The sequence below is a fragment of the Brassica rapa genome, chromosome A03 (genome assembly GCF_000309985.2).
Source record: "Brassica rapa cultivar Chiifu-401-42 chromosome A03, CAAS_Brap_v3.01, whole genome shotgun sequence".
In the NCBI taxonomy this organism is placed as follows: Eukaryota; Viridiplantae; Streptophyta; class Magnoliopsida; order Brassicales; family Brassicaceae; genus Brassica; species Brassica rapa.
In genome coordinates, this window is record NC_024797.2 from 5,955,870 (window position 1) to 5,972,054 (window position 16,185).

Genomic DNA, 16,185 nt, shown 5'->3' on the forward strand with positions numbered 1-16,185 from the left:
ATTCAAAAAAAAAAAAAAAAAATCAAGAGCATCTCCAAAAATGATATCTCTATTTTGAAGTTTCTAAAATTCTATATTTAAATTTTAAATATGTTATTTTCCAAATGCAAAGCTTCAAACTCAACTTCAAAACTATTTGTATTTTATAATGTGGTTTTTATATTTGTCATAACTAATTTGAATTCACAAAACTTTTGTAAATAACTAGCACATATATAAATATATTACAACAATATTAATTAATAAAATATTATATTAAATATAAATTTTTAAACAAAATAACTTAATTAATATTAAACTTCAAGCAAAATACCATATTATTCCATAAAGTAATTTTCGTAATGCATATATGATATACTAGTGCATTTCGAAGTAAAAATGGCTCTCCTTATTTTAATTTGTAGATTAAAGATAAAAGTTATTGAAATCGGGTGATATTAATACTTGTAAATACATTAGATTAGAATAAGAAAGTAAAAGAAAAACATAAAATATTGTTAAAAAACTAACTTTTATCGATGATATTAATACTCGTGAATATATTCAATATGAACAAGGAAGAATTGTACGAAAAGACATCATCAACAACAACATCAACCATCTTCAGTTACACAAAAAAATTGGACAATATTTAGAAATTCTGAAGGTTCTGGATCAAATTTACATGACTATTAGTGTAGTTGTAATATTTGAATTTCTGTAATAGTTATGTCTTCATATAATTTTTTAAAAGTTTTTTTTGTTAAGTTTTTTTTTGTATATTTTTGTTATCTAAATCAAGTTTTAAATATTTTAAATCTTATTTTAAATTTTTATTTAGTTTTATGTGTAAACTTAAATTTTGTAAACAAAACTTAAAATATTTATGAGATATAATTTTTATAAGGATTAAACAATAAACAAGAAAATATTTATGAATCATAGAAGTGATGTGTAATTGTAGGGACCAAAATGCAAATAAAAATATGAAACTTCAAATTTGAAGTTTAGAAGTTTCTTTTTGAAAAGCAAAAAACTTCATATTTGAAGTTATAAAGTGTATTTTGGAGATGTTCTAAGTAAAAATTAGTCAATATAATAAATATTTATTTCATTGCTAATAAATACTTAAACAGCAAATATTTATTACTCATGCTTGAATAATAGAATAACCGTTCACCGTAAAAAAAAATAGTAGCAAATATTTTTTTTTATGTCTTCGTGTCCAAGCCAGGTCCGTCAACGCTTGAATTTGCAAAGTGATCTTATATTACTATCTATCAAATATAAGATATTATTTTTTTTTTATAAAAATAACGCTTTATATGAAAGTAACGTTTAACTCCGTCCAAGACGCCGGTTTCATCCTAGTGTATTGTTTTGGAACATTGATAGCGTAATAAGAAAGAACAAAAACTGAGTGAAAACTAATCAATATAATAAATATTTATTTCATTGCTAACAAACTTTAGCTCGTATACTTGATTACAAGTCGATCATGTATATTTGATGTTATAATAATTCAAAAACTAAGCCGTGTTGATCATGAAGAGATCAGTTGAGCGAGAGTTAAGGGAGATGAGTATTGTGAATCATCAGATAACATTAGATCCACGAGGGTCCGAGCAGCAGCTTCCGTGGGATGACCGTAGCGATCCCAGAATAGATACTTGGTTCTGTCTGAACAATACCTCGCGATTGGAAGACAAGGAATATCTGCGTTTAATTTCCCATTTCCACAACATGCTGATGTCACGTCAGTAAAACCTGAAATCACAAAACATAGATACCGTTTTTCAAAAAAAAAAATTAGATACTGCTTTGTTTTTGTTTGTTCGATCTTTTATTTTTTATATTATCAACGCAGAACTATTTTTCATATCCAATCTCGTGACATGCTAAATATAAAACTTAATTGTAAGAAAATTTACAATTTACACGTACCGTAACGGGCAGGGTTAGAGATAATGTCATGTAAGGACTTGAAGTTGTCAAAGTAAGAGTAAGTCATTGAGCTTTGCATCTCTTGTTTGAGTTGTTGCAACATTTTTACTAGAGCTTCGTTGTACAAAGAGCACCACGTGTTTGCCTCTTCGTCACATTCATGGAGCGTCGAGTTCTTCGCTCTTTTCCCCGGTATGCAACCGATCTCTGCTACTCCGATTAATAGGAATCTACGTGCTCCAGTATCGTGAATTCTCTATTCAATACAATTTTTTCAATTAGTAAATACAATCAATTTATAGGGATTTATATTTATGTAACCATAAGTGTTTGATGTTCTAACGTTTGTGTCAATTACCTTCAGTTGCTTTTTGAGTTCATCAGCCATTGATTGGGTATATTGTTGAGGATTGGTCTCTTGTCTAAGTTTTAACGATCCAAAATAGTCGAAAAGATCGTTACTGCCAATGACCACAGCGAACAGAGATTTAGATAAATGGTTTTGTGCTTCGGCTGGTCCAAGCTGACTCGTCAGTTCTTGATGAATAGAGAGCCAATGGTTCACTTGGTGTGATAAAGGAATAGCTTGTCCCTGAAACATTTTCAATAATTAAAATTTAAAACATCATATTTTGACCTAATTTCGTGGGTATCCCATAAAGGGTGCGCGTTTGATTTACGCTCATCACATGTTTGTACTTATTTGTAATTTTCTGTTTTATTAAATTATACTCCCTGGCAATAATAGTAAAGGGAGACACTTGCATGTCACTTTTGTTCAAAATTAATGTCGACCATTAAATCAATACTCATTTTATTTCTTCTCCAAAACTTAAAAATAAGTATGATATAATTAAGGGAGTATATAAAGAACTCACAAGTTTATGGTCGGAACTGTTGAAGATTCCAGCTCCCCCTGAAGCAAAATTCACACCGGTCATGACGGCAGATTTTTTCTTTTCCTCTTTAAATGGTCCTTTCAGTGAGAGATACGGCGGTGGTAACGGCAATCCAAATTTCTCAGCTAATTATTATTCAACAAACAAAATAAGATTAGTTTTGAAACATTTTCGATAACTAATTGTTAGGATTACATGTAAAATTTCGTATCCTTTTGATCATTTTTTCAACTTATAACCATTTATAATTATAATTAAGAGTGAATATAATTATAATTTTAATAGCCTGCATGTCATGGTATCTAAATCAAACCAATTGTGGCCTTACATAACATAAAGGATATGCCAAACATAAATAATTTCATTTCATACACAAACAAAAAAAAATAACACGGTAGAATAAAAAACACACTCACCGATAGCATCGGCAGCGTTCTTGCCGTTACAGAATCTTCCGGTGGCTTTCTTGTTAGGAAAGTCGACGCCGTTATGTGGATAATTAGCTTTGGATATGGAAATTGCTAAGTAATTATTGTTTCCGGCGTCAACCAACGAATCTCCGAACACGTACAATCCCGGAACCGAAGCTAATTTTCCGGTCGCTGCTTCTAAACCGGTAAATGAATCGAACCAGAGTAAACCGAGGAAGATGAGAAACATTCTAAGGAACGGTATGTTGTTCGTCGGCATGTTCTTTTTCTCTCGGCGAACTCTTTAATATATGGGGTTTTGTTGCTCCGAGGCTCTTGGAGTTGTAAGAGAGAGATAAACTTTGTGTGCATTATATAGAGAGAAAAGAGATGTGAATTTGATGGAAATATTCACAAATTTAACAAAATAATATAAAGATTGATAATGTGAAAAGAGGGAAGTATAAAAATGAAAAAAAAGAGGCAGCTTCTTTTGTGGTCCTTGTCAGACAGATCATGTCGATCTATGGTATTTCTGGCGACTGTCATGGCAATTTCATTTTTACACAGTACATTTTTTTTTAACTTAAAAGGATTAAACTCAAGTTTATCAAAGAGACATACTTTATTCCGGGTTGGAGGTGCAGCTCATGGATAGATCATTTCTTAGATATTCAAACAAGCCGAAATATTAATGGTTTGATATCTGTGTGACCACATGTGAAACTAATAATTTCGCACTAAACAAGAGCCAATTTTTAGTCAGGACCAACAAAGTTACTCCTTTTCTAGTGGAAACCAATAGGCCACCACAATATTTTTTTTACAGGATATTGCACCCAAAACACTGATTTTAAGCATTTTTCTATCTATATATATATATCATCTTCGCATTGTTTAAAAAATATATATATCATCTTCGCATATGAATCATAGTATATGATAATATTTAGATGAACCGGATATAAATACATGTCTAGTACATATATAGTTGATGCTGTCATTCATTTAGGTAAATGGAATATATATAGTAAAATATATTGAATTCAGCTAGTTATAAAATAACATTCTTTTTTACTGTCCACCTGTTTTATTTATTTTTAACATATTATATGGCTTCTATTTTTTTTGTCAATTATATGGCTTCTATTTACAGCGTATAACTATTACTTTATATATTAAGTTACAAAAATTATTACTATTTTTAATTTCCATCTATTCTTTTATAGTATTTAAGTAAAATAAAATACTATAGTAGTTAGCTTAAATAAAGATAAATTTGTTAACTGTAAATAAGTTTAAAATATTTTCAAAGAAACTCAAAAAATACTATAACGGTTAGTTTAAATAAATATAACTTTGTAACTGTAAATAAGTTCGAAATATTGTTAAAAAAAACTCAAAAATATTTTAGTTTGAAACGCATAGAGTGTCTTAAAATGTGAAACTGGTAAAGCTACTTCATATATAGTTTTTCACTTTTTATCATGGGAATTTATCATCATGTGTTAATAAAGATAGTATTTACGAGGAAATGTTGAAACAAAAAGAGATTGGGGGTTCTTTGATCAAATTAAAAAAATAAAAAGAGATTGGGGTTCTTTTGCAAAAAAAGAAAAAGAAGACTGGGGTTGATCTTACTTGTATCATCGTGAGATACATGCTCGTTTTCAATTATTTTATTTTGCTTAACTAGTCAAACTTCCAATTCTTTCTTATATGGATGTTATTCTTGCACTAAGGTGGCGATGTTCACTTTATTTTAGTCCATACAATCATATCCCCCTCTCTCCATTATCCTATGTAAAGCATTTATATTTTCGGCAATCCCTCATCTAACGTGGATTACATAAAAGCAAAACCTTTTATGACAGATACATGTTCATTAGATTATAAACTTAGATGTTTTTGCTATCTCACTATTTCTCAAGTTCATACTAACAAGTCAACAACTGATACGTAAAGGTTCCATAGTATATTGTTATTTGCAATAAATTAAATATAATATACTATATAATTTTCCAGTGGTATGTATTACAATATATTAAAATCATATTTATCACATAATTCGCTAAATATAGAAATTCATATTGTTTTTGTTATCTATGCCAGAAATGAGTTACTTATCATCATTTGAAGTGCCATGTGAATGTCGGATCGATATTGCGTGTAACACAATACGCGTCCTGACTTAAATGGCCATTGACAAAAGAAGTATCTAGTTCGTCCTTTTAAGCATAATGTCCGCATTAAAATCACGAAATAAAAGAAGCATAGTATCATTTTATTTTTATTTGACTAAAATTTAGAATATCATTCTATTCATACTCTTGACGAAAATCGGGTGTGATCCTGTATTTAATTCCGTAATAACAATAGAAACATGTAAAACCTATTTGACACTTAAAACTTTTACAGCGAGCAATAAGAGATCTAACAATGGAAGTCGATAGGTGGTCACTGTAGTTTGTCACCGTGTCAACTGAGCTATTGCCCACTGTGCATTCAGAGTCGCAGACACTGCGAGAAAGACCATGACTAAATTGCATGTATGGTTAATTGATTGCATTCACATAAATAAAACAAAAGAGACTGCGAGAAAAAGACCGTAAAGAAATTGCGTCAATTAATTTGATTGTATTCACATTAATAAAAACAACAGAGACTGCGACAAGACCATTAGACCATACCACATATAGATGACATCAACGAGAAAGTCATCTTTTCTTGAATTTTTTTTGTAACATCTTTTCTTTTCTTGAATTGTATTTTAAAATTTTCTGTGAATACGCAGCTACACATATCACAATTTTTGTAATACACTGATTGACACAAGTATTTGTTTGACTTGTAATATTATGTTTTCCCGCACAAGTTTACATGATTTTTTTTTACAAAAAAAAAAAGTTTACATGACTTTGACCAAATCATTTTTCTTATAATTCCACTAAACTGATAATATCCAGCTAGAGGATTTTACTATATAGATCTGGTTATAGGTTCTAGTACTGTTTAATTAACTCGTGTACACACTAGATAAGAGTATAGCTAAAGATACACGACACTTCATCACATTTTGAATATCCAACGCCTTCTTTTTGGGGTCGAATTAGCACCTTCTTAAACAGCTCACTATTTTCGCCAGATTTTTGGTTAATTATCAAATATTTATATAAGCAATTGCAACCAAATCATATCCGGTAGTTAAGTTTCACAAGTTACCACCGTATGTAGGCTAGGGTTAACCTGTTGTGTTTCTAATTCAAGCTCACATAAAGAGAATGCTTTACACCGTGTTTCTAGTATTAGCAAAGACTGGTTTTAAGCATATATAGGAAAAGATTAGGGTCCAAGAACCAACTCTTCCTACTTAATAAGAAAAAAATTTCACATAACTTGTATTTCAGTTTGATGTCAGTATATACTGTCAAAACATAACACTATTTAAGAAGATTCACAAATAATTACAGATTTTATTGTTTTTGAATTAATATATTGATTTAATTATATGAATCAAAAGTTGTTTTGTAGTTATATTGATCAGAAAGTTCAAAAACACTAATTTCCTTTATTGGTACTGTGAAACAGAATTGGGCACACTACCTAAACTAACTTCTAGTAATAGTATACTCCTTCCATTTTTTAATATTCGTTTTAGAACTGTGCATACAAAAATCATTGATTTTTTATATTTACTATACAAAAACATGATTAGTTATTTATCTAACTATAAATCAACCAATAACAAAATAAAAAGTATATTATTATTGGTCATATAATATTAAATATTAATAAATTTTACATACAAAACCAAAAACATCATATAATTTGAAATATATATATATTTTTTAAAATATATATTTAAAAAAAAACGGAAAGAGTATTAATTATAGAACGCTGCACGTTTGTGGTCGTGGCATTATCTGATAAACTATTAATTAACGCAAACTACCAATTATTGTTTTGTCTGTGCAACAAATACAGTAAGTAGAACTTATTATACGTGTTATCGTCTATGCATGTACACGTAACACTCGAATATGTAAACAACTACTGCCTACCTGTAATCGTAGTATCCAACAGTGGTTAATTTGCAGACACCGGCACTAATTAATCCATCAATGAATCAACATACTAGTATTAATTAACGGATCGAAATATATTATAGATAAATTGATTATTTATTATATACGGTGTGGTGCTTTGGAAATTGGGATATAGATTGAATTCAGATAGACTACCCACATATTGTTGATGACGCCATCTCATACCAATTGGCGTTCTTCTGTGACTGATATAGTCAGTTTTTCTTTCTTGCTCGAATTAGTTAACTGATATATCTGGTACATGATAGTAACATATGAAATTTTAAATTTCTGATTGTTGAAGGTTAGTTTAATGTTTGGACAAGTGGATACGAATTCTGTTTAGTCAATTTCAAGCTTGAGTTAGGGTCTACTTGTTGCTAATCAAGTAGGAAACCTAAAATCTAAGAGCCAGCATTAATATCGAAGTGCTTCTCCGGTAGATTTTTTCAAGCCTCAAAGTAAGATATGGCTACTAACGGGATGGTCGTTGGTGGATTGAGTATTTTGACATCCTCTGATTTGCTAATGAAATGAAACGAGCATCAGCAAAAGGTTCACAACAATAACCCATGAGACAAAATAGTCAAATTAAGCCACTGCGAACAAGCACAGTTGATGAGAAACTTCGATGAAAAAGCTAGAGCACAACACAACACCAATGCTCTACCAGATGCCTCATCGCCACAGCCCGCAAGAAATGAAGATTCAAGCAATGCGTATGTAGCAGCAGCCAGCAGCACGGGCATTGATGTCGATAGGACCTGGAGGGAATAATAACGATAATCACAAACATTGAAAGTTCTAGTATTTAAAAAAGTAATATTGTGCTTTCATACTATATAGAAAGTTGGAATAAGATGAAATATTTTTCATTAGTTGTAACTTGTAACTGTGGACAAAGTTAACTATATATATATAAGTATTTCCGCTCCTCTGCTCCTACTAATGTATAAAAATGCATGTATTATGTACATGCATGTATAACTTGACTCCTAATATAGTTTCCATTCTTTGATTCTCCTGCAAAACAATCCTTCTAGTGTTCATGTATTCCCAACAGCCTGATTTGGTCTTACATCTCTAAATATTAGTTGAAAACTAACATTGATCGTCTAATTATTTATTAGTAGATTTCAAATATACATTGCAGTTAATATATTTGAAAATGTTCTTTTAAGTTAGAAATAACGAAAGCTTTCGGAATGGATTAACTACATAAAGAATAAACACGGAATCTACAATATCTGTAGGTTAGAATCTGATAATGTTGGTCAACTTTTCCAGTGTCATTTGCTTAAAATAGAAAGACATAAGTCAAAGGAACAACCAATCTTGTGAGTTGTCTAAAAGACTTGTGTTGTGTCCAGAAAAACAAACACTGTCAGTTTCCTATCTCTCTCTCCTCAATGTTATTTATAAATCTTTTTTATTTCTTGTTTTTTCAGTTGTAACTTACACCGTAAATCACCAAAGTTACCGCTTCTCTTCTTTTGTTGCTTATCCCTCTTTGTCATCATTTCTAACAGAGGAAACTGTAAATAAAAGAGGATCAGAAAATATTTTCACCAAGGCCAACTTTGAGGGGTGAAGATCACTCTGTTGGTCTCACCTTTCTCAAACCCCTTACAAAATAATCAGTGGTGGAGAGAACACAAAACATATGATCCTGTACGGAGTAGGAACAGGGAATGATGGTGGATCTACCAATCACATATCAGACGGAGGAGGAAGAGTTGCACTGAAGAAAGGGCCATGGACGGCGGCAGAAGATGAGATACTTGCGGCGTACGTTAGAGAGAACGGTGAAGGAAATTGGAACGCCCTTCAGAAACATACATGCCTTGCTCGTTGCGGCAAAAGCTGCCGTCTCCGTTGGGCCAATCACCTCCGGCCTAATCTCAAAAAAGGCTCTTTCACAGGTGACGAAGAACGTCTCATTATCCAGCTTCATGCTCAGCTTGGCAACAAATGGGCTCGTATGGCCGCTCAGGTACAAACAACTAATATTTCTCTATTATGAAAAACTTCATTTGTTTCACATTGTATAAAAATTCAAAATTAATAAACTTACCTGAAAATTATTGATAATATAAATTTAAAGTGAATTAACCAATCATGAGTAATACCGTAAAATGTTATTAATCAATTAATTTCAATAATTTCAAAGCTATATTAAAAGTATCAAAGCATTTCATATTGAACACCATATCTTTTCTAAAACATTTTACATTGTGAAACTGATAGGAGCAGTTGTTGTTACCCATGCTATGCGAGAAAATTAAAAAAAAAACTAATCATTTCTGCGTTTTTTTTGGTTAAATAGTTACCTGGACGAACAGATAATGAGATCAAAAACTATTGGAACACGAGATTGAAACGCCTTCAACGCCAAGGACTTCCTCTTTACCCTCCAGATGTCATCCCTAATCATCAGCTCCATCCACATCCACAACATCAACATCAACAGCAAAATCAACATCAACAAATGTATTTCCATCCACACTCATCACAGCCCAACACACCATCATCTTCTCCTCTTCCATCTCCAACACAACTAAACGCTAATCCCTCATCATCTTTCACTTTTCATACCACAAACGCATCAACCGCTAATCTCCTCCATCCTCTAAGCCCTCACACTCCAACCACACCGCAAACGCCTTCTCAGCTCTCTTCCAGGCCACCTCCACAGCCACTTTCATCTCCTTTATCTTCCCCTCTCAACAACCAATACCCGACTCTTCCTCTTTTCAACAACAATAACAATAATACTAACTTTACTTTCCCTAGACCTCCACCTCTCCTCCAACCGCCTTCATCGCTCCTTGCCAGACGCTACAACAATTCTAACACTCCTCTCAATTACACCAACCGTGTTTCAACCGCACCATTTTCTCCTGTTTCAAGAGACTCTTACACTTCCTTTCTCACATTACCTTATTCTTCCTCTGCTGCTCCAAACACTCAACCCATTACTTACCACACTAACAATAATTATTCATCGTTCTCATTAAACCCTTCATCTTCGTCATATCCTACAACAACTTCTTCCCCAAGCTTTCTTCACTCCCACTACACTCCTAATTCTTCTTCCACCTCATTTCATACCAACCCGGGTTACTCCATGAAGCAAGACCTCCCTTCAAACCAAATCCCTCAGATATGTGCTTTTAATAATGTCAACAACTTCATAGACAATGAGAAAGGTCTTCACAGACGAAGTATAAGCTGCAGCCTCTTAGAGGATGTCATGGAAGAGGCTGAGGCTCTAGATGGTGGAGGCGGGGGCCGACCTCCTAAAAGGAGACAACTAACATATTCTCCTCTAAACAATCACCACAACAACAATGACAATGACTTCTTCTCAGTCACTTTTGGACAATATGATTCCTCTGAAAATATATGTTCCTTACAAGGTAAACTAAAACCGCAAAACTCTAGAAATCTAAACTTTATTTTCCTCTGGATACAGTTTTAAATATATTTTTTTATTGAAACACAGATTTGAAACCAAAGGAAGGGGAGACTCTTGAAATGAACACGATGCAAGAGGACATAGCTAAGCTTCTTGACTGGGGAAGTGATAGTGGAGAGATCTCTAATGGACAGTCATCTGCTGTGACTGATGAGAATCTAGTTCTTGATGTTCATCAGTTCGCTTCACTATTTCCGGCGGATTCCACACCTGCAGCAAACGACAACAATGATAATAATAACTTCTCATGGGACGACTTGGATTGAGTCAGCTGGAAAAAAGATTAAAAAGAATATACGGATCAAGATCAAGAAAAAGATTGATTTTATTTTTATCATTATATATTTTTACATGTATTTGTTGCAAAGTTCCATTTACTATTAAATGCTGTTTCATCCCTTAATTTTGTGATTATGGATACGTTCATGTATTTTTCTTCAAAATCCTTCATATGCTGCTACTTTAGAAAGGAGTTAATATTTTCTCTTAATTTAGTGGACGTCCAATAAATTAAGATATGACCCCTTTTCCCCGAACTGGCAAAATCATGATCTGATCACAACATCCAATCCTCACCCAATGATCGACGCTGACGTTAACGTTGACCTCGATCGACCTTCCTCATCCTTCACCGCGGCAGCAGCTAAAAATAACTGAAAGGACGCTCTTGAGTAGAAGGCGGGAGATAACAAAATGATCATGATCTGATCATAAAGACATGTTTCTTGAATCTTGACAGACAAGAAACTCTTACGGGGATGTGGCATTCGAAGCTTTGAGATAAATGAGTTATTTTGTTGTAGTTTTTCGGAGGAAACAGCCATTGAGACATGCTCATGGTTGAAGATGCTCTTCATGATGGATATGAACCAAAGGAAGAAGCCCCAAAATATCTGCTGAATGATTCTTAGATCTCATGATCTTTAACTACTTTTCTCTCTACAATGTGTGAAGATATATATCTAGACTCATGTTCATGTAGGATCAGGAAGTGTAATTTCCTTCATTTTCCATTTATTCAGGAGTTTTGGTTATGAGCAATGTCTCACTATAATGTAATGATTTTTTCTTCTTTTTTAACACCCAATTTTCTGAAACAATATATTTTAGATATTTTCCTCTTTATATATTTGATTTTTTACTTATTTACGGTAACTATACTAATTTGTTTATTCCACTCATTCTCTTATAACTTTCTTAGGGTCACACTAGACATCATTTACAAGCAAACATAATTAGAGAAAGACAACATTTATCAGCAAAGAAAATATAAAAATATTTCAACAAAGAAGCTTTGAGATCCAACGTTTATGTTTACTTCCATATAAACTCAAACCATTTGCCAAAAGCAGCAGTGACAAATAAATATAAGACAAGACTTACAAGTCTGTCTGAACAAAAGAGGTTATCGGATAGCACCGGTCATATTAGCACCACCAAGGTTTGCCCCTTCCAAATGCTGTTACATAAACATATCTCAAGTATTAACCGTTTTAAGCTCTGCTCAAAAACTTGAACAAGAGAGAGAAAAAAATCAATATCAATCTGCGCATGTATGTTTTTGGATTGGACCTACCGCTTCTCGAAGATTCACATGCCTCAAGTAAGCTCGCTGAAGGTTCGCTCCTTTGAAGTTGGCATTACTCAACTTTGCACCCTATACCAGATAAATATTATCACTGCTTAGATTGTCTCATCATGCACAAAATTAATATATAGCCTGAAACTGTGCAATAATAGAATTTGCTTAGTGCTTACCTTCAAATTTGCACCTTCTAAATTTGCTCCTTCTAAGTTGGCATTTGTAAGGTCTGCATTCTGATAGGCAAGAAAGAAAAATCAAACATAATCTGATTGACATAAGCAATTGAAAGCTAAATTTCTACGAAGATCACTTAAGGCACCTGCAAGTGTGCAGAGCGGAGATCTGCACCACAGAAGCTACAGTCCACTAAGCATGCATCTACAGTACAAAAAAGTTATGTTTTATAATGTAAAAAAAGATCTCCTTTCATAACAGTTTTGAAAGATCATCAACAAGCAAAATGAAAGGTTAGTCTATTCACCTTGTAAATTAGCACTCTGAAGACTTGTACCAGCTAACAACGCTCCTCTAAGGTTTGCGCTAGTAAACTCACACCTTTTTATAGGAAGGATAGAATTTAAATCTTTTAGCAAGTGTTGTCAAGTATAAATGATCTGATAATAAGATGAGAAAATCTGATAAACTCCTTACTCGCGCAGAATAGCATTGTGAAAGATGGAGCCCTCTGCATCAGCATCCTGTTTTTTTGAAATTGAGCATTTTAGTAGTAATTCAGCAGATATATGATTAAGCAAAAGATCTTCAAGGAAACCGCCAAATGATATGATAAATAGTACTCTTCTCCCTAAGCAGCAAAAACAAAGTTGGTACCAGCATACTTACACGAAATTTAGCTAACTGAAGATTTGTACGAGAGAAAAACACATTCCTCAGACAAGCATAGCTGAAATCCACAAGGGACAGGTCCTGCAATATTCAAAAATAAAAAAAGTACAATTCCAGAAATACAAGAAGTCAGCTACAAGTACAAGAATCTGAGATTAAGAAATATTACCAGCTTAGAAAGATCAATTCCAGAAAGATTAACTCCTCGGAACCTGACTCTTTCTGATTGTATACATTTGATGATATCCACACGCGTTAATTCAGCTTCTACCTCACCAGTCTCTCTCCTTGAAGCTTTTAATATTTCTTTCAGCCCCTGAAAAATAACAAGAAGAGAAGGCAAATGTTTAAGCAAAATGACTCCAGTTATGAGAAAACAGTAAGATGATAGAAAAGTTAAAGCTTACAAGAAGCTGGTAGTAGTCTGCTTCGCGCAAAAGCTCAGAACAATCAGGATCTGAGAGAGTAGGAGCAATGCCATCACGCAGCCAGTTTAAGATATGTCGGAAGTGCTTCCCATCTCTATCTATGAATACATATCCCTGCAACGTAATCAACTACTTTAGTTGATATACTTCTGTCACAAGTGCTACATATACTCTTGAATCAAGAAAGCATTTCAACTGATAGTTGCATTTCGAAACACTTCTTAAGATGGGTATCTAAAACCAGAGTCTCTCTACTTTACTAGTTTCTAGTTTTATCATTAAACGAAGAGGCTACTCGAGCAAATAACCAAATATATACAACTCAGTGGAAGCCTATGATATGAAATTAAAAGTAACAAAGGATGCAGATAAAACCGTTTTGGATTCGTTGGACATAGCGTGACGGCCACTAAACATGGCAGCGAGCATTGAGTCAGGCTCACGGTTAGTCAAAGTATCAATGGTAGTACAGAACTTCTTCCCACCTGCACATGAATGAACACAACATTTCATAAATGTTTTGAAAAAGAGAGGATTTTATAATCAACCCAATACACATTTGAGGTTTAAAACTGAAAAATTTGGTAACTTGAGAATGATGCACCATCTCAATTACAGGACATAGTGTGTAATATTTGTGATACCATTTAGCAAATGTTTTCGTCTTCCAAACAACAAAAGATTCGCTCTAATAAACATATCCTGATGAATGAGAGTTTATTATTACCAATGTTAAGTCGAACCATGGAGGAGGACAATTCAGAAGTCGTGTCCATGAGTGGGAAGAGAAAGAACTTTTGCTGAAAGTCGATATCTTTGAAAAAAAACAGACGAATCTAGTTTGAGATCGAGACAAAAGGGGGAGAAGAATGTAGGTTTTAGAAATGAAATCAATATTGGTCTGAAGAATTTGAGTAAGATCGAACAAGCTACCTCTGAGGACTAATCAGAATCTAGCATCGCAATTCTGTATCAATTTCATCAGCAATGGATTTGGTTTTGGAGGATTCACAAAGCTTAAAGTCAACACTTTGTTCCGACTTTTTTTTTTGATGCTTTTCCCGAGCAAGGAAGGTATATATTGATTTAATGGATAAGATCTGTAAGCCCATTATCACAAATTTAAGCCCAGTTTTTTGTTATAATATATGGAGTATAATTTTAGCTAAGATCGGTGATCAGTAGTTGTATTAGTAGTACTACTACTACGTAGCATACATCTCAATTTTATGCCACGAATAATAGCAAGGAAAATATGTCCAAAAAGAAAAAGCAAGGAAAACAGGTTTTCTAATTTGAGTTTGATGATACAAGTTAAGTAGACATGGACGTTACAAAAAAAAGCTTAAGAGCATTGCTACATATTACCATTCTTTAAAAGACAGAAACAGTTTCCTCAAGAGCTTTGGCTCGGCAGATAGGGAAAGAGGGGCTCCTATCCATCCACTTCATCACACTGACAGCCAGTATGGAAAACGTGCGAATGCCATCTTTTCAGGTTTTTTTCTCGAGGTAACAACTAGGACCGCACACGGATTGGATATCTAGATTTTTGAAAGTATTTGTGATTTGTTTCATATATTATAGATATATAATATTTTTTTTGCTTTGTTTCGGAAAATTACGGATATCCAGAAAAACGGATATCAAGAAAATAAATAGATATTTACGAATATCTTATTCGTTTTGATTAATACAAAAAATTAAAAATTCTATATAAATTTGCTTTGTAAAATATTTTTTTGCATGATATATAAAATTAAAATTAAAAAAGTAGTGAATCTACATATTTTGTAAATTTTTTACACTTAGTTGACAATTATAATAACAAAAAACTTAAGAAAAAAATTATAATTATCATTAAAATTTTCTCTTCTTTTTATGTAGTACTTTTTATATAAGTAATAATATGAATAAAATTTGTCAAATCATATGTCAGAATAATAATTTTATACATTTAAAACTTAAAATATAATCAAGATATACATGTATTTATATATTGTCGGATTGGAGCGGATATCTGCTTCTTAAAATTTTAATATTTGTGATTTAACTTGATTTAACTGATATTGATTTTAGTATTTGCTTTGCTTCGAAATTTTACAGATATTCAAAAAATTTATCAAATCGAATCAAATTTAACAGATAAAATGCTCGGCGCTAGTAACAACCACTAATTAAGAACTCGGATCATTTACGGCGTTAAGGACATCTTAATGACTGAAGCTTGTCTTCATTGTTGATATGCACCAAATTAAAAAATAATCCCTAATCTCTCTTGACCGATGACTCAATCTAGATTTTATGATCGATCTTCTTACTTTTATAACTAGTGGTGTGTGGATATACTGTATCTGAAAGGTTTTACCATATGTGGATTTGGAGGTTTATATTTTCATTTTGTGCCTGCTAACAAATTATTTATGTATGGGCAATGGGTATCGTGGTACACTTAGACATTTTCCTTATTTTAGCATATTAGTTTATCACTATTTTTAATTATTTATTCGATTTGTTCTTTTTATTGTTTC

At 32.6% G+C, this 16,185-nt stretch overlaps 3 protein-coding genes across 4 annotated transcripts; 1 reads left to right on the forward strand and 2 right to left on the reverse strand.

The window, feature by feature from the left end:
- Positions 1–1,396: 1,396 nt before the first annotated feature.
- On the reverse strand, positions 1,397–3,665 carry LOC103857011 (GDSL esterase/lipase At5g55050). Its single transcript, XM_009134162.1, has 5 exons — positions 3,239–3,665; positions 2,802–2,947; positions 2,282–2,515; positions 1,924–2,179; positions 1,397–1,746 (listed from the first exon to the last, which is right to left on the reverse strand). The coding sequence occupies exons 1-5, from the start codon at positions 3,510–3,512 to the stop codon at positions 1,523–1,525; spliced, it is 1,134 nt and encodes a 377-aa protein (XP_009132410.1). The 5' UTR covers positions 3,513–3,665; the 3' UTR covers positions 1,397–1,522.
- Positions 3,666–3,921: 256 nt separating this feature from the next.
- Positions 3,922–12,198, forward strand: LOC103857012 (transcription factor MYB120). The gene has a single exon (XM_033288550.1). The coding sequence runs from the start codon at positions 9,806–9,808 to the stop codon at positions 10,796–10,798; it is 993 nt and encodes a 330-aa protein (XP_033144441.1). The 5' UTR covers positions 3,922–9,805; the 3' UTR covers positions 10,799–12,198.
- On the reverse strand, positions 11,977–14,732 carry LOC103857013 (FH protein interacting protein FIP2). Of its 2 annotated transcripts, none has more exons than XM_009134165.3 (12): positions 14,588–14,732; positions 14,382–14,468; positions 14,030–14,139; positions 13,634–13,768; positions 13,396–13,542; positions 13,224–13,307; positions 13,032–13,078; positions 12,862–12,935; positions 12,700–12,758; positions 12,554–12,613; positions 12,372–12,452; positions 11,977–12,254 (listed from the first exon to the last, which is right to left on the reverse strand). In XM_009134165.3, the coding sequence occupies exons 2-12, from the start codon at positions 14,428–14,430 to the stop codon at positions 12,201–12,203; spliced, it is 900 nt and encodes a 299-aa protein (XP_009132413.1). In that variant the 5' UTR covers positions 14,431–14,468; positions 14,588–14,732; the 3' UTR covers positions 11,977–12,200. The 2 variants fall into 2 exon arrangements, with proteins under 2 accessions (XP_009132413.1, XP_009132414.1); XM_009134166.3 differs by having other exon boundaries at positions 14,382–14,490; positions 14,588–14,723.
- Between the last annotated feature and the right edge of the window lie 1,453 nt (positions 14,733–16,185).

Coding starts and splice junctions, on each gene's coding strand:
- LOC103857012 (XM_033288550.1), top strand. CDS start 9,806: ATGTATTTCCATCCACACTCATCACAGCCCAACACACCATCATCTTCT.
- LOC103857013 (XM_009134165.3), bottom strand. CDS start 14,430: ATGGACACGACTTCTGAATTGTCCTCCTCCATGGTTCGACTTAACATT. Junction 13,079..13,223: donor TTCAGTTAGCTAAATTTCGT/GTAAGTATGCTG, acceptor TCAAAAAAACAG/GATGCTGATGCAGAGGGCTC. Junction 12,255..12,371: donor ATGTGAATCTTCGAGAAGCG/GTAGGTCCAATC, acceptor TTTATGTAACAG/CATTTGGAAGGGGCAAACCT.
- LOC103857011 (XM_009134162.1), bottom strand. CDS start 3,512: ATGCCGACGAACAACATACCGTTCCTTAGAATGTTTCTCATCTTCCTC. Junction 2,948..3,238: donor GAACGCTGCCGATGCTATCG/GTGAGTGTGTTT, acceptor AATAATAATTAG/CTGAGAAATTTGGATTGCCG. Junction 2,180..2,281: donor AACTCAAAAAGCAACTGAAG/GTAATTGACACA, acceptor TGTATTGAATAG/AGAATTCACGATACTGGAGC.